The sequence below is a fragment of the Balaenoptera ricei genome, chromosome 1 (genome assembly GCF_028023285.1).
Source record: "Balaenoptera ricei isolate mBalRic1 chromosome 1, mBalRic1.hap2, whole genome shotgun sequence".
Lineage (NCBI taxonomy): Eukaryota > Metazoa > Chordata > Mammalia > Artiodactyla > Balaenopteridae > Balaenoptera > Balaenoptera ricei.
The window spans coordinates 189,582,455-189,609,626 of record NC_082639.1 but is presented as its reverse complement, the minus strand read 5'-3'; the positions used below and the strand labels follow the sequence as shown (position 1 = coordinate 189,609,626).

The 27,172-nt window shown below is 39.1% G+C and overlaps 1 protein-coding gene across 9 annotated transcripts in view; it reads right to left on the bottom strand.

Moving 5' to 3' along the window:
* Window positions 1–7,664: 7,664 nt before the first annotated feature.
* NEK7 (NIMA related kinase 7) overlaps window positions 7,665–27,172 on the bottom strand; it is a 340,627-nt gene continuing 321,119 nt past the window's right edge. For 8 of the 9 annotated variants that reach the window (XM_059943019.1, XM_059942998.1, XM_059943009.1 and 5 more), the window contains one exon: window positions 8,331–10,640. In XM_059943019.1, coding sequence (XP_059799002.1) covers window positions 10,530–10,640 — 111 coding nt within the window. In that variant the 3' untranslated portion in view covers window positions 8,331–10,529. The other variant, XM_059943046.1, reaches the window with a different exon arrangement.

Below are 27,172 nucleotides of genomic sequence, written 5' to 3'. Positions count from 1 at the left end.
CACATCATTTGCTAATATTTTCTACCAATCTGTGGGTCATCTTTTCGTTTTGTTTATGGTTTCCTTTGCTGTGCAATAGTTTTAATTAGGTCCCATTTGTTTATTTTTGTTTTTGTTTCCATTACTGTAGGAGTTGGCTTGGAAAAGATATTGCTGTGATTTATGTCAAAGTGTGTTTGCTGTGATTTACGTCAAAATGTGTTCTGCCTATGTTTTCCTCTAAGAGTATTATAGTATCCTGTCTTACATTTAGGTCTTTAACCCATTTTGAGTTTATTTTTGCATATGCTTTTAAAGAATGCTTAATTTCATTTTTTTTAACATGTAGCTGTCCAGTTTTCCCAGCACCATTTGTTGAACAGACTGTCTTTCCTCCATTGTATCGTCTTTCCATCTTTGTCATAGATTAATTGACCATGGATGATTAGGTTTATTTCTGGGCTTTCTATCCTGTTCTATTCATCTATATTTCTGTTTTTGTGCCAGTATCATATTGTTTTGATGACTGTGCTGTGTAATATAGTCTGAAGTCATGGAGACTGATTCCTCCAGCTCTGTTTTTCTTTCTCAAGATTGCTTTGACTATTTGTCTCTATACAAATTTTAAGATTATTTGTTCTATATCTGTGAAAAATGCCATTGGTAATTTGAAAGGGATTGCATTGAATCTGAATTGCCTTGGGTGGTATAGTCATTTCAATAATATTGATTCTGCCAATCCAAGAATATTGTATATCTTTCAGTCTGTTTGTGTTGTCTTCGATCTCATTCATCAGCATCTTATAGTTTTTGGAGTACAGGTCTTTTGTCTCCTTAGGAAGGTTTATTCCTAAGTATTCTTTTCTTTTTGACGTGATGGTAAATGTGATTGTTTCTTTATTGTCTTTTTCTGATCTTTCATTGTTAGTGTATAGAAGTGCAACAGATTTCTCTGTATTAATTTTGTATCATGTAATTTTACCAAATTCATTGATGAGCTCTAGTAGTTTTCTGGTAGCATCTTTAGGACTTTCTATGTATAGTATCATGTCATCTGCAAACAGTGCCAGTTTTACTTCTTTTCCTATTTGGATTCCTTTTCTTCTCTGATTACTGTGGCTAGGACTTCCAAAACTATATTGAATAAAAGTGTTGAGAGTGGACATCCTTGTCTTGTTCCTGATCCTAGAGGAAATGCTTTCAGCTTTTCACCATTAAGAATGATGTTAGCTGTAGGTTTGTCATATATGGCCTTTATTATGTTGAGATATGTTCACTTTATGCCCATTTTCTGGAGAGTTTTTATCATACATGGTATTGAATTTTGTCAAAAGTTTTTTCTGCATGAATTGATCATATGGTTTTTATTCTTCAATTTGTTCATGTGGTGTTATCATACTGATTGATTTGAGAATATTGAAAAATCCTTACATTCCTGGGATAAATCCCACTTGATCATGATGTATGATCTATTCTTGGAGTCTGTTGGTAATACTGTGTTGAGGATTTTGGTATCTATGCTCATCAGTGCTATGGGCCTGTAATTTTCTTTTTGTGTGTGCTATATTTGTCTGGCTTTTGGTGTCAGGGTGATGATGGCCTCATACAATGAGTTAGGAAGTGTTCTTTCTTCTGGAATTTTTTGAAAGATTTGCAGAAGGATATGTGTTAACTCTTCTCTAAATGTTTGGAAGAAATTCCCTGTGAAGTCATCCACTAGATTTTTGTTTGTTGGGACTTTTTAAATTACGGATTCAATTTCAGGAATGGTAATTTGTCAGTTCATATATTCTGGTTCTTCCTGCTTCAGTTTTGGGAGATTGTGCCTTTATAAAAATTTGTCTGTTTTCTCTAGGTTGTCCATTTTATTGGCAAATATTTGCTTTTAGTAATCTCTTAGGGTCCTTTGTATTTTCGTGATGTCAGTTGTAACTGTTTCTTTTTCATTTGTACATTTATTGATTTGGGCCCTCTCCTTTTTTTCCTGATGAGTCTGGCTAAGGATTATGAATATTATTTATAGTTTCAAAGAACCCAGTTTTAGTTTCATTGATTTTTTTTGTTTTTGTTTGTTTATTTAGGCTCTATTTCATTTATTTCTGCTGATAGTTATGATTTCTTTCCTTCTACTAAATTTGGGTTTTGTTTGTTAATTTTTCTCTAGTTAACTTAGGTGTAAGGTTAGGTTATTTATTTGAGATTTTCTTCTTAGCTTGTATCACTAAAAACTTCCCTCTTAGAACAGTTTTTGCTGCGTCCCATAGATTTTGGGTGGTTGTGATTTTGTTTTCATTTGTCTCAAGGGTTTTTTAAATAATTGATTTAATTGAAGTATAGTTGATTTACAACATTGTGTTACTTTTGCTGTACAGCAAAGTGATTCAGTTATACATCTGTCTATCTATCATCTATCATGTATGTATTCATTCTTTTTCTTTTCCATTATGGCTTAACACAGGATATTGAATAGAGTTCCCTGTGCTATACACTAGGACCTTGTTTTTTATCCATTCTATGTATAATAGTTTGCATCTGCTAATCCGAAACTCAACAAGTTTTCTTGTTTCTGGTGTCCACCTCTGGTGGGTGAGACTGTTCCAGAGGCTGTTCTAGAGCCTGGAGCCCACAGGCTGTTGGATGGGGCCAGATCTTGTTGCTCTTGGCTCAGGCAAAATGTCTGCCTCTCATAAGAGTTTCAGTAGATGAATACTCCCTTATATGTCCGCTACCAGCTTTTATGACCCCAGAGAGAGCCACAGCCGCTCCCCCCCTCCCTAGGAGACCCTCCAAGACCAGCAGGTACGTCTGGCACAGGCTCCTATGAAGTCACTGCTTTTGCCCTTGGTCCCAGTGCATGCGAGTTCTTGTGTGAGCCCTTTAAGAGTGGATCTCTGTTTCCCCTGCCTTGCGGAGCTCCTGCGGGCATGCCCCACTGGCCTTCAAAGCCAAATGCTCTGAGGCCTCCTCCTCCTGATGCCAGACCCCTAGGCTGTGGGGCTTAGAGCTCTCACTCCTGTGGGAGAACTTCTGCAATATAATTACTCTCCAGTTTGTGGGTTGCCCCCCCCCCCCCATGTTATGGGATTTGATTGTATCTGACACAGCGCTCCTCTCGCTGTGTCATTGTGGTTCCTTCTTTATGTCTTTGGTTATAGAATATCTTTTTTGGTAGGTTCCAGTCCTTTTAATTGATGGTTGTTCAGCAGTTAGGTGTGATTTTGGTGTGCTTGTCCAAGGAGGTGAGCGCAAGGTCCTTCTACTCTGCCATTTACCCAGATATGCTCTTTAAATGATCACAATTCCCACTGCCAACAGCAATGAAAAGAGTGCATTTTCTGCATCTTCTCCAGCACCCGATGTCATCACTTTTCATGTGTACTTATTTCTTTTGCTATTGACTATTAATTGAATTTATTCTACTGTGGATTGTCTGTTTTGTATCTTTTGCTCTTTTTTTCTCCTATTTTCTTGCATTTTTACTTACGAATTTTACTAATCAATCTGAGGATATTTACCTATATGTGATTCCCAGTTTATCATTTGTATTTTGATTTTGTTTGTGGTATATGTTAACATATGATATCCATTGCCAATTATTTATGTGGTCAAAAATACAGCTATTATTTCTTTTTAGTTTCCTATCTAGATTACACAGGTCACCTACTCCCATGGTTATGCATTCTCCTAAATTTCTCCTAATTTATCTTTCTTCCTTTCTTTCCCCCTTCCTTCCTTCCTTGTTTTAATTTAGATCATTAATTTATCTGGTATTTACTTTTCTGTATAGTGTGAGTTAGAAATCTGTTTGTTTTCATCTAGTGCCTTTAAGAAAACATACATTACCATAAATGTCATTCTCTTTCATATATTAAGGTCCCACAACACTTTATGATTGACCTTTATATTTCATTCCACCACTGTTCATCCATTCCTCTGCCAATACTATACTGCTTTAAGTAGCTTTATGGTAGGTTTTAATATGTAATAAGTCAAGTTCAGTCTATTTTTTTTTTTCATTATTTAGCTTTTTTTTTAATTGAAGTATAGTTGATTTACAATGTTATTTTCAGGTGTACGGCAAAATGATTCAGTTTTACATATATATTCATTTTTTTCAGATTCTTTTCCCTCATAGGTTATTTTTTTTTTCACACACACACACACTGTATTTTATTTTTACAAGAGATAAATAGACTGACACCAAGCATTGTAAATGGATGACCACAACAAAAGCAACAATGATTGCAATTACCAAACACGAAACACACTCATACTATGTCATAATATTGACATTCAGTCCAGTAATCCTCCACTGTAACAGCTCCTTTACTTTGCAGTGAAAATTGATTTGTATATTCTTTGCCTCTGAGTCCTTGTGGGATTTTTTTTCAAAATTCAAACAGAAAGTCACAAAAATTATCATCATCCTCATCAGTTCACTCAGTCCCATGTAATTAATTTTTTTTTCATCTTGATCTTTTGTTAGCACTTTTATGAGTTCATCAGTTTTTCATTAGAGTTCTGAAAATGCTTATTCATTCAGTTCAGCAGTACAGTCAGTTACCAGAAACCTGTACTTGTCAGAGTCTTTTCCATGAATTCCTTGAAGATGAAACTCTTTTATAGGAACATATTTGCAAAAGCATCAGAGTACACCCAGAACTGTCTGTAAATGACAAAAGACTTAAAAATGACCATGGTTAAAGATTTGATGAAAGTTCATAATAATGCAATTGACAAGGAAATTTAATTATTTGAGATATACATTTTAAAGTAATGACTAGAATTATGACTTATAACATTATACCAGAACATATAAGATTTTTAGAAATTTCATGTAATGTCTGAAACATTTATATTAACATATTTCCATACAAATAACCCAATGAAAGTTTAGTATTAGTTGTTTGTTTTTTTATACTGTAATAAGTCAAGTTCAGTCTATTTTTATTTTTTAAAACGTTTTAGGCTCTTTTTATATATTTATTTTTCCATATGAACTTTGACATCATTTTATCTGGTTGCAAGAAATTATGAGATTTGGATCAACAATGCACTACTAACAAACATTATACAGTACTTGATATTTAACCTTCACATCCAAAACACGGCCTCTTTCTCTATTCAGGATTTTCTTCATGTTCTTAAACAAGATTTTATAATTTCTTTCATATAGGTCTTATATGTTTTTCAATTATTTCTAGGTACCTTATAATTCTTAGCTATCATAAACTCTTTTCCTGTTTATATTACCAAGTTCTTGTTGCACATATAGGGAAAATATACACCTGCAAACCCACCATGCATCCCTCCACCCCACCTCACCCCCCCTCATCTTTCGCTTCTTGGACAGCCAAGCTACTTCCCATCTGAAACTTCCCAGGCATTCTTCCTCTGCCTTCCAGGATCTTCCCCTTGTCTGTTCTTGGACTGACTCCTTCTCATGTTTTAGGTCTGGACTTAAATGTCACCTCCGCAGTGTCTCTTTTCCTCCACAGGAAATTTCCTCATCACAATTTGCATTTACATATTTCCAGAGATGGACTTGATTTTAAATCCATGGAAACAGAGACATTTGCTCACGACTGTATTATGGGTCTGGTATATGGGGATGCTCAGTGAACACTGGTGGGGTTAGTGGATCAATTCTTTGATCTCGTTCTTTTTTTTTTATCACCTCTGCACTCCCGATCTAATATTTTCAGTTTCTTCACTTGCTACTTCTCTTAACCTCTCAACCATCATTTAATCTTTAAAATTGAGCTACTACTACTCCTGGTTACCATCTACTTTTTCTCCATATGCCATCTTTTCTATTTTTACCCCAACTCGTTTTCCACTCTTCTCCTACTGAGTCGGCCACTTTGAACATCACCATGACTTCCTCATTAAGTCCAGGGTCCCAATCTCAATCCTTATTATCCTAATTTCTTTGTAACTTTTGGCAGCTGATAACTTCACGGTTTTCTTCTGGTTTAGGTTCTGTTTTTGATTCTTTTACGTCCTTACTTGTCCTTCCCTGACTGCTGCTGTTTTTGCACAACCCCCTGGAGTACTTAGCGCCACTTCAGGCACTATAAACACTATACTATTTATTAATTCAAGAAGAATAAACCGCGTGACTACCACGAGGGGGGCGCCGTGTTAAGTGTATAACACCACACTGAACAACACAGGAAGCATCTGTCCTCCTGGAGCTTAGCGTCTAGCAGAGTGCAAGTTAACCAAGAGTCACACAAGTAATCATTTGGGTGCAGTGGGGTCAGCACCAAAGGAAAAGTATAGGATGAGTGGCTCCTGGAAAAGTTCATTTGATGTCAGCCATGGAAGAGTAGGAGGATTCTTCCTGGCCAAAGGGGAAGAGCTATTCAAGCTGTACCGGCCCTAAGGTGAGAAAGAACTTGGGGCTCTTGGAAAACCAGTCCTGTGGGCCTAGAATGGAGAGAATTAGGCAAAAGTAGATGAAGACTGGGGTCAGAAAAGATGCATATGGTGTAACAACAGCTCCGTTTAGCAAGCACTCGCTTGGTACCAGGCATTGCACTTAGCCCTTTATAAAATGTATTGCAATTTAATTCTCTTGTAGTGTTATGAATTTACATCCCTACTTTATACTTGAGAAAAAGTGAGGATCAGAGAAATAACGTTATGAACAGGATTATGCTTCTGGGAGCGAAAAAAATTATTTTCTATGCATTGTAATATTCGCAATGAAAATAATTTACTTTAAAACCCCTGGTTACAAATATTAACTTTCAAGTTCTCTTTTACTCTATTTTTCTCTCTTAAGGATTAAAATTAGAGAAAACAGATAATGTAACAACTCCATGGACGTTTTCTGGTAAGGTTCTATGGCAGCAATCTTTGTCAGTATGTCATCATTTTGATTTTAAAGTTAGTTACTGCAGCAGTTTGGTGGTAAAGATAGCTGTACCAACTAATAATCCATGTAAACATAGATGTCTGGTACTGACTTTTCTAATTAACATACTTCTGAAATAAAATTTCAAATAGTCCAACAACAGTATCTTGAACCTAAAATTTCCTATTACTTACAATCACACATGCACACACACGGTGAGGCTGCAGGTTCCTTACTATCCGTCCTAGATTATAAAATGAGCTATACTTCACCACAAGCTACTGGGAATGTGATCCTGATGTGTAAGGTATACCCCTTGCTCTACTACCAGCCTGGCAGATTTTACCCCATTAGGATCTTTCGGCCTCCAAGTCTCCAGGCATGGTAGCGATTGTCACTTCCTATGTGAAAAGAACATTCCAACTATCTGTAATATTATTAGGGGTATATACTACAGTGACAGGAATAGAATCTGTTGCCTGAGTTTTAGACACCTTTTATAATTTTAAGAAACTTTTCTTTTTTACTCAAAGACAGCAAATGGTGTACCAAAGAGAACAGGTGACAGGTGAAGATGTGCCTTCATTTAATGCATATTTAAAAGCCTACTTCTTAGGGTCTCTGTCAGCCCTCCACTATCACCACCCTCAAATGTTTTAATTCTTAGGCTTCTCCAAAATGATTGATGGAGTTATGGAAATGAATAAGAACTGTTTCTGTAGATTGTTAAGTGAAATAAACAATGGTAGACTTCAGAGGAAAAAAAATCACAGATACATAAAAATTTTTATTGTACTTATTTTTTAATTTTTGTATTTATATTAGGATATTATACAATTTCAAAGCTAACAACAGGGTCTTTTTAGTATGTGTATTGGTAGCATAACAAAATAAAAGTACTTCACAAAAGAAGTCCATATTACAGTACTATTGAAATAGGAGGCATATGATAATTATGCATTCGTGGGTTATAAACATAATACATTCATTTTAAAGAAAAATATTTAATATGAATAACATTTTGGTTAAAATAAATATGCAAATGTTAACAGCAACACCTGAAGTGTATATTGATACAAGAATGGTGTTTTGTAACAGACACTATGTAGAATGGTAAGCGGTCATGAAGTGGCTATCCTATCTTACTAAATTCACAATCATTGCACATTGCTGAGCGCTTTATTTATACAGGGATACGCTTCATCCACCATTCCTAAACCTCAGCATACGAAACAAAGTCACCCCATGTTGTGTCCTGGGGAACTGGTACCAAAGTCTAAAATAAGGGTTAGAATCAGATGTACCTTTCATTTTACTGTTCCTCATATCAACTCAAATGTTTTACTTAATCAATCAATACAAAATTTACTTATAAACAGAAATACAAAGAGAACATTTTATAGGTGATTATAAAAATTAATCATCTTCATAATTCTTTGAAATGATCCCGTTCAAAATTAAAATTTGTTATGTGCAGTGGTTTCTGCAAGAAAAATATGAACACTTAGATAAAGATACAATATCCAAAACAAAAAGTTTCCATATGTAGAAAACAATAATGGATTTCCCTGATCAATAAATTCTTCCCAACTATTTCCTTCCAGCAGATAGATTCACTTAAAAGAAAAGTTTAAATCTTTGCTTAGAAGTCCTGTGAGGGGTTAAGCTGATGACTTTTAGATCCATGTATCTTTAAAGACTGCAAGAAAAAGGAGTGTATCTGTTCCAACTAGAGAACATTTCATCTCCGTGAATCATATTACATTTAAAATGAACATGACACTAACGGTCAACAGAAACAATTCCCCTCGTCACTCTGGAGAGGAGGGTGCAGGCGTCCAGTGTGGTCAAAGTCACCAGAATCTGGGAGAAACGTCATGCCCGGCCCTCACATACAGAATGACCAGCTCTCCTCTGCCTGTCCCGGGATAAAATTACCCTCCATTCACAACTGATTAAGATACTGTAGCTGACTAAATTTAGAAAAAAAGTTTACACTTTTGCCCTTTGTACATTTTTAAAGTTTACAAATGACTTGGAAGTATTCAAATGATTGTAAGAAAAATACTTCTATGGAAAAAAATAAAACCAGCAGTTACATGGGCTAAAGGTAGGTGTTCTCTGAAGATGAGGGTTTCCTGTTGGCAGGATTATTGTCCCAAGGTTACACGGTGGCGTGGCGTCCTTAGGCAGTGACTGCCACGCGCCTTTTGGCTTCACAACTCTGGGAGGAGCTGGTCACCATTAACATGAAGGCATTCAGGGAAAACATCTCCACGACGGCATTTACTAAACTCTGCCCATTTCCTTAAACTAAACGAAGTGTTACCACCTTTGTTATCTTTATGCATGAATACAGTACTTTGCCTAAAAGCTTCTCAATAGAAATGTTTATAAAAATGCTGTTTGTTTGTGGTAGTGGCCAGGTTTCATTTCTTTAAACATATTCTAAAGTTACAACCTTGTTGGATGAATTGAAACAGTATCGACATTCACAGCTACAGTACAATGCACATCCCTCTTCCTAACAAGACAAGGCACATGCGTACACAGTGGCCCAAATTTTCAAAATTGAAAAAAAATGTTTTCAATCCAGGAAAAGTGTTGGTATATCAAATATTTTTTTTAAGGTTATTATGTTGTCAGAAAATCTGAAACATTAGTGGATAAAATGCACATACAATATAAATAGGAAAGTAACTTGAAGAATAAAAAAAAATTTCTGAAGGGGATCAATCAGAACTTCAATAAAATCTATGAATAAAAACATATGCTTACACTATAGTGTACAATGAGTAGAGCATTTAAATTTATAAAGAAATTGAAAATAGTACTGCAGGATTATTTGAAGAATATTTTTCAAATGTACAAACAACAGTAAAAACACACAAAAAAGCCTTGGGCAATGTGCAACTTGGAAAACTACTACCACACCAGCCAAACAAATCCTTAACCACTTTTTAAATGGATTCATTTATACCATTTTAATGCAAGGAGAATTTCAAAGATATTAAAATAAAACAAAATAAAGCAGAAAACTCTTCAGTGTCTGACTCACATTTTATCCCCAAATCTTTTCACATTTAATAGTTGCATTTTGAATGTATAAGCTATTTTAAATCTATAAGAGTTTTAAAATGCTTCTCAAATAGTTCATATGTCTACATTTATCTTTAAGAATCCTATTTGAAAGCTACAATGCTAAGAACTAAAACACATACTTCAAACTTCTAAAAATAAAATAATCACAAAAGTTCACAACTGTGTTCATCTCAAACATCCATAAATGACTGGAGAGCAGCACACAAGGCACATGTTCAAATACCTTCCTCAGGCTGCACGTCTGTCCCAACGGGGCCAAGCTGAGCCACCAACAATTGGCACTGAGAGTCTATCTGAACACGACTTATCAGCACAAAACTCAAAATAATTCTAAAAATCTTTAGCCATTAAAAACCATCATGTTCCGTTTGCTCTCCTAACACGCAATCTGATTATTCCAAAGTCATTGGGGTTTGCAAGAAGGTGACTTAAATTGGTACAAAATGAAGCTTAGATGAAAACTGGTTAAGGATTCAAAGCACACTAGCTCTGAAATATTAATCTTAACACCCAAGAACAGGGAGGTATGATTGGCACAGAAATACTTGAACTCGTGTTGCTTACGTCCTCCATGCCGTCCATGCGCTCAGCTGCTGGCCATGCAGGCGTGCATCCTCTTGGCCACGTCGTACACATACGTGATGTCTGGTCGCTTTTCTGGGTCTGGGTTGATGCACATGTTCACCAACTGCCGCAGCTGCAAAGACAGAAAAGACAACCTGCGCTTCAGGAAACCACTCTGGTCGGACAGTAACAAGGAACATACTTTGAACAGCTATAGACTTACAGGGTAAGTGTTCTGCTAAATGTTTATTTGGCTGGAAATAAATGTGACCGCTGTCAATGACTTTACAATTAGTTGAAGGATCTAAGAAGTATATTCATTGGTGAGTGTTAATGTCAAGCAAGGAGCATTCTCCATAATCAGAGGCTTTACAATGATCTTATGATCTTTCAAAGAAGTTTAATCAGAAGACAGAAGTCATGAAAGACAGTAAGTTTTAAACTCTAAGTCTCCAAATTAACTGAAGATCTCTACACATTTATTTGATCTAGAGTTTACTACAATAGCCTTGATAGTAAGTTTAAATTTTAATAGCTTACTATATATCTAAATTTATACAAGGAAATTAGGATAAATGGCTATCACATACATTTATCATAAACCAATTTATATATTTGTATATATATATATAAAGTTTTTATTAGTTTTAAAGTGAAAGCACTCCTCCAAACTAAGAATAATAAATTAAAGGCAAGCTAAGTAACAAATAGTATTCTAATTCTCAACTGTATGAAGTAGTACTTATACCCTCATTTTATAGACGAGAGGACTGAGGTTTACTTATTTATTGGGCGGGCCAAAAGGTTCGTTTGGTTTTCTGCATAAGATGGCTCTAGTAGCACTTAGTTGTCTTTAACTTCATTCAAAACAATTTTGTTAGATTGTATGTGACACCTGTCATATCAGCGTGCATTTAACAAAAGACTTATCAAAGTTGGTAAATCTTTGTGTAGCCATTTTAATATTGAAGATGGAAGAAAAAAAGCAACATTTTCAGCATATTATGCTTTATTATTTCAAGGAAGGTAAAAATGCAACTGAAACGCACAAAAACATTTTTGCAGTGTATGGAGGTGTTGTGACTGATCGAACGTGTCAAAAGTGGTCTGCAAAGTTTGGTGCTGGAGATTTCTCACTGAATGATACTCCATGGTCGGGTAGGCCAGTTGAAGTTGATAGCAATCAACTCAAGACACTAATTGAGAACAATCAATGTTATACCATGCGGGAGATAGCCAACATACTCAAAATATCCAAATCAAGCACTGAAAATCATTTGCACCAGCTTGGTTATGTGAATTGCTTTGATGTTTGGGTTCCACATCGGTTAAGTGAAAAAAACCTTCTTGACAGTATTTCCACATGCAATTCTCTACTTAAACGTAATGAAAACATTCCATTTTTAAAACAAATTGTGACAGGCGATGAAAAGTGAATGCTGTACAACAATGTGGAATGGAAGAGATCGTGGGGCAAGTGAAATGAAGCACCACCAACCACACCAAAGGCCGGTCTTCATCCAAAGAAGGTGATGTTGTGTATATGGTGGGATTGGAAGGGAGTCCTCTATTATGAGCTCCTTCTGGAAAACCAAATGATTAATTCCAACAAGTACTGCTCCCAGTTAGACCAACTGAAAGCAGCACTCGACAAAAAGTGTCTGGAATTAGTCACGAGAAAACACATAATCTTCCATCAGGATAACGCAAGACCGCATGTTTCTTTGACGACCAGGCGAAAACTGTTACAGCTTGGCTGGAAAGTTCTGATTCATCCACCATATTCACCAGACATTGCACCTTCGGATTTCCATTTATTTCTGTCTTTACAAAATTCTCTTAATGGAAAAAATTTCAATTCCCCAGAAGACTGTAAAAGGCACCTGGAACAGTTCTTTACTCAAAAACATAAAAAGTTTTGGGAAGATGGAATTATGAAGTTGCCTGAAAATTGGCAGAAGGTAGTGGAACAAAAGGGTGAATACGTTGTTTGATAAAGTTGTTGGTGAAAATGAAAAATGTGTCTTTTATTTTTACTTAAAAACTGAAGGCACTTTTTGGAGAACCCAATACATCACAGAAAAAAGCACATTTCGACAAATTAAGAAAATATCCTTCCATCTGATCCTACAGCCAATGAGTGAAGAATACAGAATTTTATTCTTAATTCTAAGTGCCAGAGTTTATGAAAACACGCGTCTTCGTAATCTGGTCTTTCTCAGATGACAAGCCAAATCAAGAGGAAGAACCAGATTCTTTAGCATTTAAGTATATCTTTAGAAGTTATTCAGATATTCTGAACACTTGAATTAACTCTTTTTCGCCAGTATAAAAGCACTTAAATTATCAAATTACTGTAATTTCTTCACAGTCCTCAACTTCCACCATGAAGATTTTTTTCATCTGGAGGAAACAGAAGCTGGTGATAAAATCTGGGCTGAGTCTGTTAGCAGTGCAACGAAGAAGGCCACTACCAGTGAGAAAAGTCAGCTGGAAAGAAGGTGTGTGGAAGGAGGCCCCCAGGGGAGGGGAGAGGAGGGGAGGAGACGGACGGGGCTGTGAAAGCCAGGCTCGCTCAAGGCACCTGCAGCCCTGTGCCCTGAGGTAAGGCACTGTCTCCCGAGGTTTATTTCTTCATCTATTCAAGGAGGAGGCTGGAATAGATAACCTATAAGGATTCTTCTAGTTCTAGCCCCTAGGTTATATGATTCTACCAGAATGAAGTTTAATGACACAACTTCACATCTAGAAGTTCAACAACGCTGACGGTTAATGGTAGACCCACTGGGAGGGTCTGAGGATTTCAATTTCTATTCTTTGCAATGGTGCAGAGGATAGTATTCAACATTCTAAGGGGTATGGCCGTACACAAGGCATCTTACTATGGTGATCTAAGAGAGATTTAAATCAGAAAGAGGTTGGCATTTTACCCATTAAAATAAAAACAAATACATCCAGTTATACACAATATAGAAAACAGTAGGAAAACTATTTATAACGATACTTATATCTAAAAAGACAATGTTTTCTAACACATCACCTAGTTGTCAGAAATTTTGTTTAGAGATGAAAATGATAAAAGGAGCAGAAAGGATAACTGTGGTACCAAAATTAATTCTATTTAACCAAGATACAAGCAGATGCAATAGCCATTTTTTGACTGAATGAAACTGCTGCACCCTTCAGGCTAGTCAAGAAACCTCACTTTTCCTGCATAGTAATTCAGAATAGGGTGAACTTTCCAACCTACTGTAGCAAATGCTTGGCCCTCACATGCTCCCGCCATGAGGATTACAGACAGACCAATGCAGGTGCAGCTGAAGGAGACAGGCTCTCTGGCTCCCCGGGTGGAAGACGAGAGCCAGAAGTGATCGAAAGGGGAAGGGACCAAGAGTGGGGGAAACGGAGAGGTGGCTGAGCAGCGTGAGCAGAGGGACAGGCTTCACAGGGACACCAGGCGAAGCAGAACCCACGGCAGATGGAGCCACGACAACCCACCACTCGCTTTTTCCTCCCCGTTTATGTGGCTCAATCTCCTTCAGATACGTGGTTTATCTTCTCATAAAGATTTTTCCGGGGGGTGGAGACGAGATGGCAGAGTAGAAGGATGTAAGCTCACCTCGTCTTATGAAAACACCAAAATCACAACTAACTGCTGAACAACCATTGAGAAAAAAATTCTGGAACCTATCAAAAAAGATATCCTACATCCAAACACAAGGAAGAAGCTACAACGAGATGGAAGAAGGGGCGCCATCGCAATACAATCAAATCCCATACCCGCTAGGTGGGTGAGACACAAACTGGAAATAATTATATCACAGAGGTTTTCCCAGAGGAGTGAAAGTTCTGAGCACCATGTCAGGCTCCCCAGCCTGGGTGTCTGGCAACAGGAGGAGGAACCCCCAGAGCATCTGGCTTTGAAGGCCAGTGGGGTTTGATCACAGGAATTCCACAGGACTAGGGAAACAAACTCCATACTTGGAAGGCACACATAAGGTCTCGTGCACACCAGAACCAGGGGAAAAAGCAGTGACCTCATTATGAGTCTGGGCCAGACCTACCTGCTGGTATTGGAGGGTCTCCTGCGAAGGTGGGGGGTGGCTTTGGCTCACTGTGGGGAAAAAGACACTGACAGCGGCAGTTCTGGCAAGTACTCATTGGCATGAGCACTCCTGAAGGCCACCATTTTCTCACCAAGACCTGGCTCCACCCAATAGCCTATAGGCTCCAGTGCTGGGATGCTTCAGGCCAAATGACCAACAGGGCGGGACCACAGCGCCACCCATCAGCAGAAAGTCTTCCAGAGGCCACAGCTGCCTGCTAAACACACCCCTTGACATGGCCCTGCCCACCAGAGGGAAAAGACCAGGCTCCACCCACCAATGGGCAGGAACCAGTCCCTCCCACCAGGCAGCCTGCACAAGCCTCTTAGATCAGCCTCATCCACTAGGGGGGCAGACGGCAGAAACAAGAACTACAACCCTGCAGCCTGCAGAATGGAAACTGCAATCACAGAAAGTAAGACAAAATGAGAAGGCAGTAGACTATGTCCCAGAAAAAGGAACAAGATAGAACCCCGGAAGACAAACTCAGTGGAGATAGGAAATCAACACAAAAAAGAATTCAGAGTAATGAGAGTAAAGATGATCCACGATCTTGGAAAAAGAATGGAGGCACAGATTGAGAAGATACAAGAAATGTTTAACAAAGACCTAGAAGAACTAAAGAACAAACAAACAGAGATGAACAATACAATAACCGAAATGAAAAATATGCTAGAAGGAAACAATAGCAGAGTAACTGAGGGAGAACAGATAAGTAACCTGGAAGACAGAATGGTGGAAATCACTGCTGCAGAACAGAATAAGGAGTAAAGAATGAAAAGAAATGAAGATGCTCTAAGAGACCTCTGGGACAACATTAAATGCACCAACATTCGCATTATAGGGGTCTCAGAAGGAGAAGAGAGAGAGAGAGAAAGGACCTGAGAAAATATTTGAAGAGCTTATAGCTGAAAACTTCCCTAACATGGTAGAGGAAACAGTCACTCAAGTCGAGGAAGCGCAGAGAGTCCCAGGCAGGATGAATCCAAGGAGAAACACGCCGGACACACAGTCATCAAAGTGGCAAAAATTAAAGACAGAGAAAAAATACTGAAAGTAAGAAGTGAAAAGCAAAAAACAGCATACAAGAGAACTCCCATAAGGTTATCAGCTGATTTTTCAACAGAAACTCTGCAGGCCAGAAGGGAGTGGCATGATATATTTAAAGTGATGAAAGGGAAGAACCTACAAAGAAGAATACTCTACCCAGCAAGGCCCTCATTCAGATTTGACAAAGAAGTCAAAAGCTTTTAGACAAGCAAAAGCTAAGAGAATCCAGCACCACCAGACCAGCTTTGCAACAAATGCTAAAGGAACTTCTCTAGGCGGAAAAGAAAAGGTCACAACTAGAAACAAGAATATTATGAATGGAAAAGCTCACCAGTAAAGGCAAACATACAGTAAACGTAGGAAATCATCCACACAGAAATATGATATCAAAACCAGCAATCGTGAGAAGGTACACATGCAGGATATTGGAAATGCATTTGAAATTAAAAGACAAGCAACTTAAAATAATCTGTTTATATAAAGACTGCTATATCAAAACTTCACGGTAACCACAAAACAAAAATCTACAATAGATACACACACAAAAAACCAAAAAGGAATCCAAACACAACACTAAAGTTAGTCATCAAATTACAAGAGAAGAAAACAAAAGAGGAAGGGAAGAAAAAAGACCTACAAAAACAAACCCAAAACAATTAACAAAATGGCAATAAGGACATACATGTCAATAATTAGCTTAAACATAAACAGATTAAACACTCCAACCAAAAGACACAGACTGGCTGAATGGATACAAAAACAAGACCCGTATATATGCTGTCTACAAGAGACCCACGTCAGACCTAGGGACACATACAGACTGAAAGTGAGGGGATGGAGAAAGGTATTCCATGCAAATGGAAATCAAAAGAAAGCTGGAGTAGCAATACTCATATCAGACAAAACAGACTTTAAAATAAAAGACTGTTACAAGAGACAAAGAAGGACACTACATAGTGATCAGGGGATCAATCCAAGAAGAAGATAGAACAATTATAAATATATATGCACCCAACATAGGAGCACCTCAATATATAAGGCAAATACTAACAGCCATAAAAGGAGAAATCGACAGTAACACAAAAATAGTGGGGAAATTTAATACTCCACTTTCATCAATGGACAAATCTTCAAGACTGAAAATTAATAAGGAAACACAGGCCTTAAATGACACACTAGACCAGATGTACTCACTTCACATTTATAAAGCATTCCATCCAAAAGCAGCAGAATACACATTCTTTTCAAGTGCGCATGGAACACTCTCCAGGATAGATCACATACTGGGCCACAAAATGAGCCTCAGTAAATTTAAGAAAATTGAAATCATATCACGCATCTTTTCAGAACACAATGCTATGAGATTAGAAATCAAATACAAGAAAAAAACTGTAAAAAACATAAACACACGGAGGCTAAACATTATGCTACTAAACAACCACTGAAGAAATCAAAGAGGAAATCCAAAAATACCTAGAGACAAATGAAAAGGAAAGCATGAAGTAAAAGCAGTTCTAAGAGGGAAGTTTATAGAAATACAAGCTTACCTCAGGAAACAAGAAAAATCTCAAATAAACAATCTAACCTTACACCTAAAGGAACTAGAGAAGGAAGAACAAACAAAACACAAAGTTAGCAGAAGGACAGAAATCATAAAGATCAGAGCAGAAATAAATGAAATAGAAACAAAACAATAGCAAAGATCAATGAAACTAAAAAGCTGGTTCTTTGAAAAGATAATAAACAAAATTGATAAACCTTTAGCCAGATTCATCATGAAAAAAAGGGAGAGGGCTCAAATCAATAAAATTAGAAATGAAAAAGAAGTTACAACGGACACCACAGAAATAAAAAGGACTCTAAGAGACAACTACCAGCAACTTCATGCCAATAAAATGGACAACCTAGAAGAAATGGACAAATTCTTAGCAAGGTATAATCTCCCAAGACTGAACCAGGAAGAAATTGAAAATATAAACAGACCAATCACAAGTACTGAAATTGAAACTGTGATTAAAAAATTCCCAATAAGCAAAAGTCCAGGACCAGATGGCTTCACAACTGAACAACCGAATTCTATCAAACATTTAGAAAAGAGTTACTACCTACCCTTCTGACACTATTCAAAAAATTTGCAGAGGAAGAAATACTTCCGAACTCTATGAGGCCATCATCACCCTGATACCAAAGTCAGACAAAGATATCACACAAAAAGAAAATTCCAGGCCAGTATCACTGATGACCACAGATGCAAAAATTTTCAACAAAATACTAGCAAACCAACTCCAACAATACATTAAAAGGATCCTACACCATGATCAACGGGGGTATCCCAGGCATGCAAGGAATTTTCAAGGTCTGCATATCAATCCATGTGAATCCATGTGAACCAATCCACGTGAATCCATCATCAACCAACTGAAGAATAAAAACCATATGCTCCTGTCAATAGAGGCAGGAAGAGCTTTTGGTAAAAATCAACATCCATTTATGATAAAAACTCTCCAGAAAATGGGCATAAAGGGAACATACCTCAACATAATGAAGGTCGTATTTGGCAAAACCACAGCTAACATCATACTCAATGGAGAGAAGCTGAGAGCATTTCCCCTAAGATCAGGAACAAGACAAGGATGTCCACTCTTGCTCACCACTTTTATTTAACATAGTTTTGGAAGTCTTAACCACAGCAATCAGAGCAGAAAAAGAAATAAAAGGAATCCAAACTGGAAAAGAAGGGGTAAAACTGTCACTGTCTGCAGATGACATGATTGTCTACATAGAAAATCCTAAAAACGCTAACAGAAAACTACTAGAGCTCATCAATGAATTCGGCAAAGTGGCAGAATACAAAATTAATACACAGAAATCTGTTGCATTTCTATACACTAACAACAAAAGATCCAAAAAAGAAACCCAGGAAACAGTCCCATTTACCAGCACATCAAAAACAACAAAATACCTAGGAATAAACCTACCTAAGGCGGCAAAAGACCTGTACTCTGAAAACTATAAGATGCTGCTGAAAGAAATAGAAGGTGACACAAACGGATGGAAAGATATATCATGTTCTTGGACTGGAAGAATCAATATTGTGAAAATGACTATACTACCCAAAGCAATCTACAGATTCAATGCAATCCCTATCAAACTACCAATGGCATTTTTCACAGAACTAGAACAAAAATTTTTTAAATTTGTATGGAGACACAAAAGACCCCGAATAGCCAAAACAATCCTGAGAAAGAAAATGGAGCTGGAGGAATCAGGCTCCCTGACTTCAGATTATACTACAAAGCTACAGTCATCAAAACAGTATGGTACTGGCACAAAAACAGAAATATAGATCAATGCAACAAGACAGAAAGTCCCAAGATAAACTCATGCACCTATGGTCACCTAATCTGTGACAAAGGAGGCAAGAATATACAATGGAGAAAAGACAGCCTCTTCAATAAGTGGTGCTGGGAAAACTGGACAGCTACATGTAAAAGAATGAAATTAGAACATTGTCTAACACCACACAGAAAAATACACTCAAAACAGACCAAAGACCTACATGTAAAACCAGATACTATAAAACTCTTAGAGCATAACATAGAGCACTCTCTGACATAAATTGCTGCAATATCTTTTTTGATCCTTCTCCCAGAGTAATGGAAATAAAAACAAAAATAAACAAATGGGATCTAATTAAACTCAAAAGCTTTTGCACAGCAAAGAAAACCCCAGAATGGGAGAAAATATTTGCAAACAATGCGACTGACAAAGGATTAATCTCCAAAATTTACAAACTGCTCATGCAGCTCAATGTCAAAAACAAAAAAAACAACCCTATCAAAAAATGGGCAGAAGATATAAACAGACAGTTCTCCAAAGAGGACATACAGATGGCCAAGAGGCACATGAAAGGATGCTCAACATCACTAACATTAGAGAAATGCAAATCAAATGAGATATCACCTCACAGCAATCAGAATGGTCATCATCAAAAATTCTATAAACAATAAATGCTGGAGAGGGTGTGGAGAGAAGGGAACCCTCCTACACTGTTTCTGGGAATATAAATTGGTGCAGCCACCATGGAGAACATTATGGAGGTTCTTTGAAAAACAAAAAATAGAGCTCCCATATGATCCAGCAATCCCACTCCTGGGCATGTATCTGGAGAAAACCGTAATTCAAAAAGGTCCATGCACCCTAATGTTCACTGCAGCACTATCTGCAATAGCCAGGACGTGGAAGCAACCTAAATGTTCATTGACAGATCAATGGATAAAGAAGATGGGGTACATATATAAACAATGGAATATTACTCAGCCATAAAAAAGAATGAAATGATACTATCTGCAGCAACATGGATGGACCTGGAGATTATCATACTAAGGGAAGTCAGACAGAAAAAGACAAATATCATATGATACTGCTTATATGCAGAATCTAAGAAAAAAACGATACAAATGAACTTATTTACAAAACAGAAACAGATTCACAGTCTTAGAAAACTTATGGTTACTGGGGGGAATGGTGGGGGGAGGGATAAATTGGGAGTTTGGGATTGACATTAAAATGGATAACCAACAAGGACCTACTGTATAGCACAGGGAACTCTACTCAATATTCTGTGATACTGAGCGTGTGTCTCAAGACTATGAGACTCACGCTTCTTTGGCATCTTCACCTGAGCCACGTCACCTGTTCTTTCAGCATCAGAAGAATCGTTTTTTCTCTTCTCAATTCTGTCACTGGAATCTCTTCCAGAATCTGAACTTTGCACATCAGTAACTAGGACCCAGGTGGCTCTGAATGAATATTTAATGAGTGAATGTTGAGTCTGTTATTCTTCTAAAATTTCAGTCTCTCCTCATCTGCGGATTCCTTCACCACAGTATGTAAGTACAGTTAAGTCTGTCCATGGAACTCCTCCTAACTGCTGCTGCACCTCATTTATTTGCTCTAAAACTAAGCTCAAGGGTGAGTAGAATCTGAACTCACTACCTCGAGTTCCTGAGCCCGTGCAGCCTCCTTTTCGGGCCCTCATCCCCAGCGGCAGCACATTGCCCCACCCTGGCCGAGGCGGGTGGCGTGTGCAGGCGCTACATCTAATGGCCTCCTCCTCCTCCTTCCTGCCAGGCTGACGGCCCGCCGTGCCCTGGCTGCGAGTCCCTCCTCCCCTGGCTCCCTGACACCTTGCTGGTTCTCCTCCAGCTTCTCGGACTTTTCCTTCTAATTTTCTTTGTAGGTTTAAGGTTTGTCATCCTCTGACAATCCCTCCAGTGCTGGTGGGCCCCAAAGCGCTTTCCTTACCCCTTTTCCCTCTTCCCTCCGCCTTCTTATCCCACGTCATCTTCTTCTGTGCTGCAGCCACTGCCGCGCGCCGAGGGTCACCAGACCTCCTCAGGGGCCCCATCCATGCACCCGCCCCACCACTGCCCTCTGAACACATCTACCCACACAGACGTTAACACCTCACGTGAAACGTGTTCAGAACTGAGATCTTATTCTTCATCTCCCCAGACCAGTTCTTCCTGTCTTGGGCAGTGCCTCCCATTTCTGAAGCCAGAATCTGAAATTTGTACAGGCCCTCATCACACTTCCTGCCCCCCTGCCCAACAATCACCAGCTGAGTCCTACTGGCTGAGAAGACGCACTGTTCCTGTCACCGTCTCCACCACTACGGTACTGGAACACTCCTCCACTGAGAGCTTGCATCCTTTTACCAGCTTGGCCTTTTGCTCTGGATCCCTCATGATGATGCCTGATACAGCTTCCCACACATACTGATCATCCAGTAACACTCAATGGTTTAATTTCAAATCATTACCACTAGAAAGTGATGTCACGTGGGTTAAGGTATATCTGAGTTCCAATCAAGAGAGATGGGTTACAGGGTTCTGACAGGGAATGGTGGTTACTGGGTGATAACAGGTGGTCCTCCAGAGTAGAGAAACTAACATCTCAGGTACTTTATTCAGGTACTCAGAGGCTGGTCTGACTTCCAACTGGTGAGCAGAGTGGTGAGATGCTTCAGCTTTGAACAAAGGTGTCAGCCTGACTTGCTGCTTGCTTTCCCTTAAGTAAATCAGCAGAATAGAACCTATCACTGCAGGTCTCTGTCAAGGAATACATAATGGTGTACTGAATATTCAAAGACTGGACTATTCAAAAAATGTGAACTCAGAGAGTACTGAGATGTGTGCTACACAGCTCCTATCAAACCTGCTAAGAGGATGAAAATTTAGAGAAGACCTGGTAAGGAATACAATTCACCCTTATAACTTTGGATCATCTATGATGTACCCTTTAATCAAATTAGGCCACCAGAAGGCTGCATGCTGGGAGCACACTGGTTCATCCTGCTGCTAAAGCACCTTTCCAAAACCATGCTTTAATGCTTGCCTTTGGCTTTTACCAAAAATCACTTAGGTATTTATTGTGTAATTGCTGTGTAAGACAATGCCGGTATATCACTCACAGACCCTTACAGGAGATACTCCTATCATAACTTAGTAGGAGAAAACTCTGTTCTCTCTGAAGAACAGGTACACTTGCTCCTTAAACACAGAAACGGTTTGCTTACTGTTTTCCGCAGAGCCATGACAGAAACGCACAGATCTGCCTCAGCGGCTCTGTTGGCTGGGAGGCAAGGTGTATGTACATGCCCCTTCTCTCCTTGGTCCTGAGTTGGACTTCTGTTCTATTTTAATAACCTGTAAGTCGTGTCTTTTATTGTAAGTTATCTCAAATCCTTTTAGAAAAATGGTGGATTGTAAACATGTTATGGGAGATTTATATAGGCCCGAATTCTTAACTTGATAAGAGTTTTCTCTGATATAACTATTGGTTGTTCTAAAGATACATCTAAATAGACATATTAAACTAGTGGGGGGAAAATCAGTTGCAATAGTCTTTTGGCAAAGCAAGGGGAGAAAAAAAATCACAACAAATAACTTATTACTTTTATATTACAAATGGCCATGGACCCAGTTTAGCTATTTAACAACTAAAAAGTTGGAGACTGTCTAGCAAAGGTAAGGGTTTTTTCTCTTCCTCTAATTAATGACTGTTCAACCCTAATACCATCTCTTATGTTGTTCCTATATTCTAATGTGACTCCCTCCAAAGAAAATGTACTTGAATTTTCACAGGGAACAATTTTTTTATATCAGGTTATGAATTTACACAGTGACATGATTAATCAAAAAAAATGCCTCTAAGTTTTCTATCAGTCAGACATTACATAATCAAAAAGAAATAATTATCTTAGTGATCTCCCTCAGTATTAGTCTTACATTTAAAAAAAAAAAGTTCCTGCAAACCTCTGGAAGAAATTACCTTAAAAATCCTGAACAACTATATAACAGTTTGAGATGATTCTAAGTACTACGTTATTAACTACGTTCAAGGAAGACATATGTTCATATAATCACTTTAAGAATTTTATATATATTCCTATATGTCAGGCTTTAATTCCTAATAATATTGTCAGGCAATCACTTGCTCAAAAAAATTCTGTGTTTAAATTGAGGGAATTAGCTTTCCATTTATTACTTTATAGAAATAACTCCAAAATCAGTAGATATTACATTAATAAAAATAAACAGGAGGTTGAGGGGCAAGATGGCGGAAGAGTAAAACGCGGAGATCACCTTCCTTCCCACAGATACAGTAGAAATACATCTACACGTGGAACTGCTCCTACAGAACACCCACTGAACGCTGGCAGAAGACGTCAGACCTCCCAAAAGGCAAGAAAATCCCCACGTACTTGGGTAGGGTAAAAGAAAAAAGAAATAACAGAGACAAAAGAATAGGGACGGGACCTGCGCCAGTGGGAGGGAACCGTGAAGGAGGAAAGGTTTCTAGGCACTAGGAAGCCCCTTTGCGGGCAGAGACTGCGGGTGGTAGAGAGGGGAAGCTTCGGAGCCGCGGAGGAGAGCGCAGCCACAGGGGTGCGGAGGGCAAAGCGGAGAGACTCCCGCACAGAGGCTCGGTGCCAACCAGCACTCACCAGCCCGAGAGGCTTGTCTGCTCACTCGCCGGGGCGGGCGGGGGCTGGGAGCTGAGGCTCGGGCTTTGGTGCTAGCCGGCAGGGAGTCCGGGAAAAAGTCTGCAGCTGCCGAAGAGGCAAGAGACTTTTTCTTGCCTCTTTGTTTCGCGGCGCGCAAGGAGAGGGGATTCAGAGCGCTGCCTAAACGAAATCCAGAGACGGGTGCAAGCCGCGCGGCTATCAGCGCGGATCCCACAGCAACAGGGGCGCAGAGGGAAAAACGGAGAGATTCCCGCACAGAGGCTCAGCGCGGAGCAGTGCTCACCAGCCCGAGAGGCTTGTCTGCTCACCCGCTGGGGCAGGCGGGGCTGGGAGCTGAGGCGCGGGCTTCGGTCGGATCGCAGGGAGAGGACTGGGGTTGGCGGCGTGAACACAGCCTGAAGGGGTTGGCGTGCCGCGGCGAGCCGGGAGGGAGCCGGAGAGGAGGTCTGCAGCCGCCGAAGAGGCAAGAGACTTTTTCTTGCCTCTTTGTTTCGCGGCGCGCAAGGAGAGGGGATTCAGAGCGCCGCCTAGACGAACTCCAGAGGCGGGCGCGAGCCGCGGCTAACAGCGCGGACCCCAGAGACGGGCGCGAGCCACGGCCATCAGCGCGGACCCCAGAGACTGGTAGGAAACGCTAAGGCTGCTGCTGCCGCCACCAAGAAGCCTGTGTGCGAGCACAGGTCACTCTCCACACTGCCCCTCCCGGGAGCCGGTGCAGCTCGCCACTGCCAGGCTCCCATGATCCGGGGACAACTTCCCCGGGAGAACACATGGCGCGCCTCAGGCTGCTGCAACGTCACGACGCCTCTGACACCGCAGGCTCGCCCTGCCTCCTCCGTACCGCTCCCTCCCCCGGCCTGAGTGAGCCAGAGCCCCCGAAGCAGCTGCTCCTTTAACCCCGTTCTGTCTGGGCAGGGAACGGACGCCCTCAGGCGACGTACATGCAGAGGCGGGTCCAAATCCAAAGCTGAACGCGGGGAGCTGTATGAACAAAGAAGAGAAAGGGAAATCTCTCCCAGCAGCCTCAGAAGCAGCGGATTAAAGCTCCACAAACAACTTGATGTACCTGCATCTGTTGAATACCTGAATAGACAACGAATCATCCCAAATTCAAAAGGTGGACTTTAGGAGCAGGATATATTAATTTCCCCTTTTCCTTTTTTTGTGAGTGTATATGTGTATGCTTCTGGGTGAGATTTTGTCTGTATAGCTTTGCTTTCACCATCAGTCCTGGGTTAGGTCCGTCCATTTTTTTTTTTTTTTTACTTAAAAAAATTTTTTTTTCCTAATATATGTTTTCTTAATAATTTTTTCCATATTTTCTATTTTTAGAAATTAAAAAATTTTTTAATAAGTTTTTTCATATTTTTTATTTTAAAAAATTAAAATTTTTTTTCTTAATAAATTTTTTCTTAAAAATTTTTTTCTTATTTTTTACTATAAAAAATAAATCTATTTTTAAAAATTAAAAAAAAATTTTTCTGAATACATTTACTCTTAATAATTTTTTTTCTTATTTTTTATTATAATAGCTTTATTTTATTTTATCCTCTTTTTTTTCTTTCTATTTTTTTCTCGCTTATAGTCTGAGCTGTGTGGATGAAAGGCTCTTGGTGCTCCAGCCAGGCATCAGGGCTGTGCCTCTGAGGTGGGAGAGCCAACTTCAGGACACTGGTCCACAAGAGACCTACCAGCTCCACGTAATACCAAACGGCAAAAATCTCTCACAGATCTCCATCTCAACATCAAGACCCAGCTTCACTCAACGACCAGCAAGCTACAGGGCTGGACACCCTATGCCAAACAACTAGCAAGACAGGAACACAGCCCCATCCATTAGCAGGGAGGCTGCCTAAAATCATAAGGACACAGACACCCCAAAACACACCACCAGACGTGGACGTGCCCACCAGAAAGACAAGATTCAACCTCATCCACCAGAACACAGGCAATAGTCCCCTCCACCAGGAAGCCTACACAACCCACTGAACCAACCTTACCCACTGGGGACAGATACCAAAAACAACGGGAACTACGAACCTGCAGCCTGTGAAAAGGAGACCCCAAACACAGTAAGATAAGCAAAATGAGACGACAGAAAAACACACAGCAGATGAAGGAGCAGGGTCAAAACACACCAGACCTAACAAATGAAGAGGAAATAGGTAGTCTACCTGAAAAAGAATTCAGAATAATGATAGTAAGGATGATCCAAAATCTTGGAAATAGAATAGACAAAATGCAAGAAACATTTAACAAGGACGTAGAAGAACTAAAGAGGAACCAAGCAACGATGAAAAACACAATAAATGAAATTAAAAATACTCTAGATGGGATCAATAGCAGAATAACTGAGGCAGAAGAAAGGATAAGTGACCTGGAAGATAAAATGGTGGAAATAACTACTGCAGAGCAGGATAAAGAAAAAAGAATGAAAAGAACTGAGGACAGTCTCAGAGACCTCTGGGACAACATTAAACGCACCAACATTTGAATTATAGGGGTCCCAGAAGAAGAAGAGAAAAAGAAAGGGACTGAGAAAATATTTGAAGAGATTATAGTTGAAAACTTCCCTAATATGGGAAAGGAAATAGTTAATCAAGTCCAGGAAGCACAGAGAGTCCCATACAGGATAAACCCAAGGAGAAACACGCCAAGACACATATTAATCAAGCTGTCAAAAATTAAATATAAGGAAAACATATTAAAAGCAGCAAGGGAAAAACAACAAATAACACACAAGGGAATCCCCATAAGGTTAACATCTGATCTTTCAGCAGAAACTCTGCAAGCCAGAAGGGAGTGGCAGGATATACTTAAAGTGATGAAGGAGAAAAACCTACAACCAAGGTTACTCTACCCAGCAAGGATCTCATTCAGATGTGATGGAGAAATTAAAACCTTTACAGACAAGCAAAAGCTGAGAGAGTTCAGCACCACCAAACCAGCTTTACAACAAATGCTAAAGGAACTTCTCTAGGCAAGAAACACAAGAGAAGAAAAACACCTACAATAACAAACCCAAAACATTTAAGAAAATGGGAATGGGAACATACATATCGATAATTACCTTGAATGTAAATGGATTAAATGTTCCCACCAAAAGACACAGACTGGCTGAATGGATACAAAAACAAGACCCATATATATGCTGTCTACAAGAGACCCACTTCAGACCTAGAGACACATACAGACTGAAAGTGAGGGGATGGAAAAAGATATTCCATGCAAATGGAAATCAAAAGAAAGCTGGAGTAGCAATTCTCATATCAGACAAAATAGACTTTAAAATAAAAACTATTACAAGAGACAAAGAAGGACACTATATAATGATCAAGGGATCGATCCAAGAGGAAGGTATAACAATTGTAAATATTTATGTACCCAACATAGGAGCACCTCAATACATAAGGCAAATACTAACAGCCATAAAAGGGGAAATTGACAGCAACACAATCATAGTACGGGACTTTAACA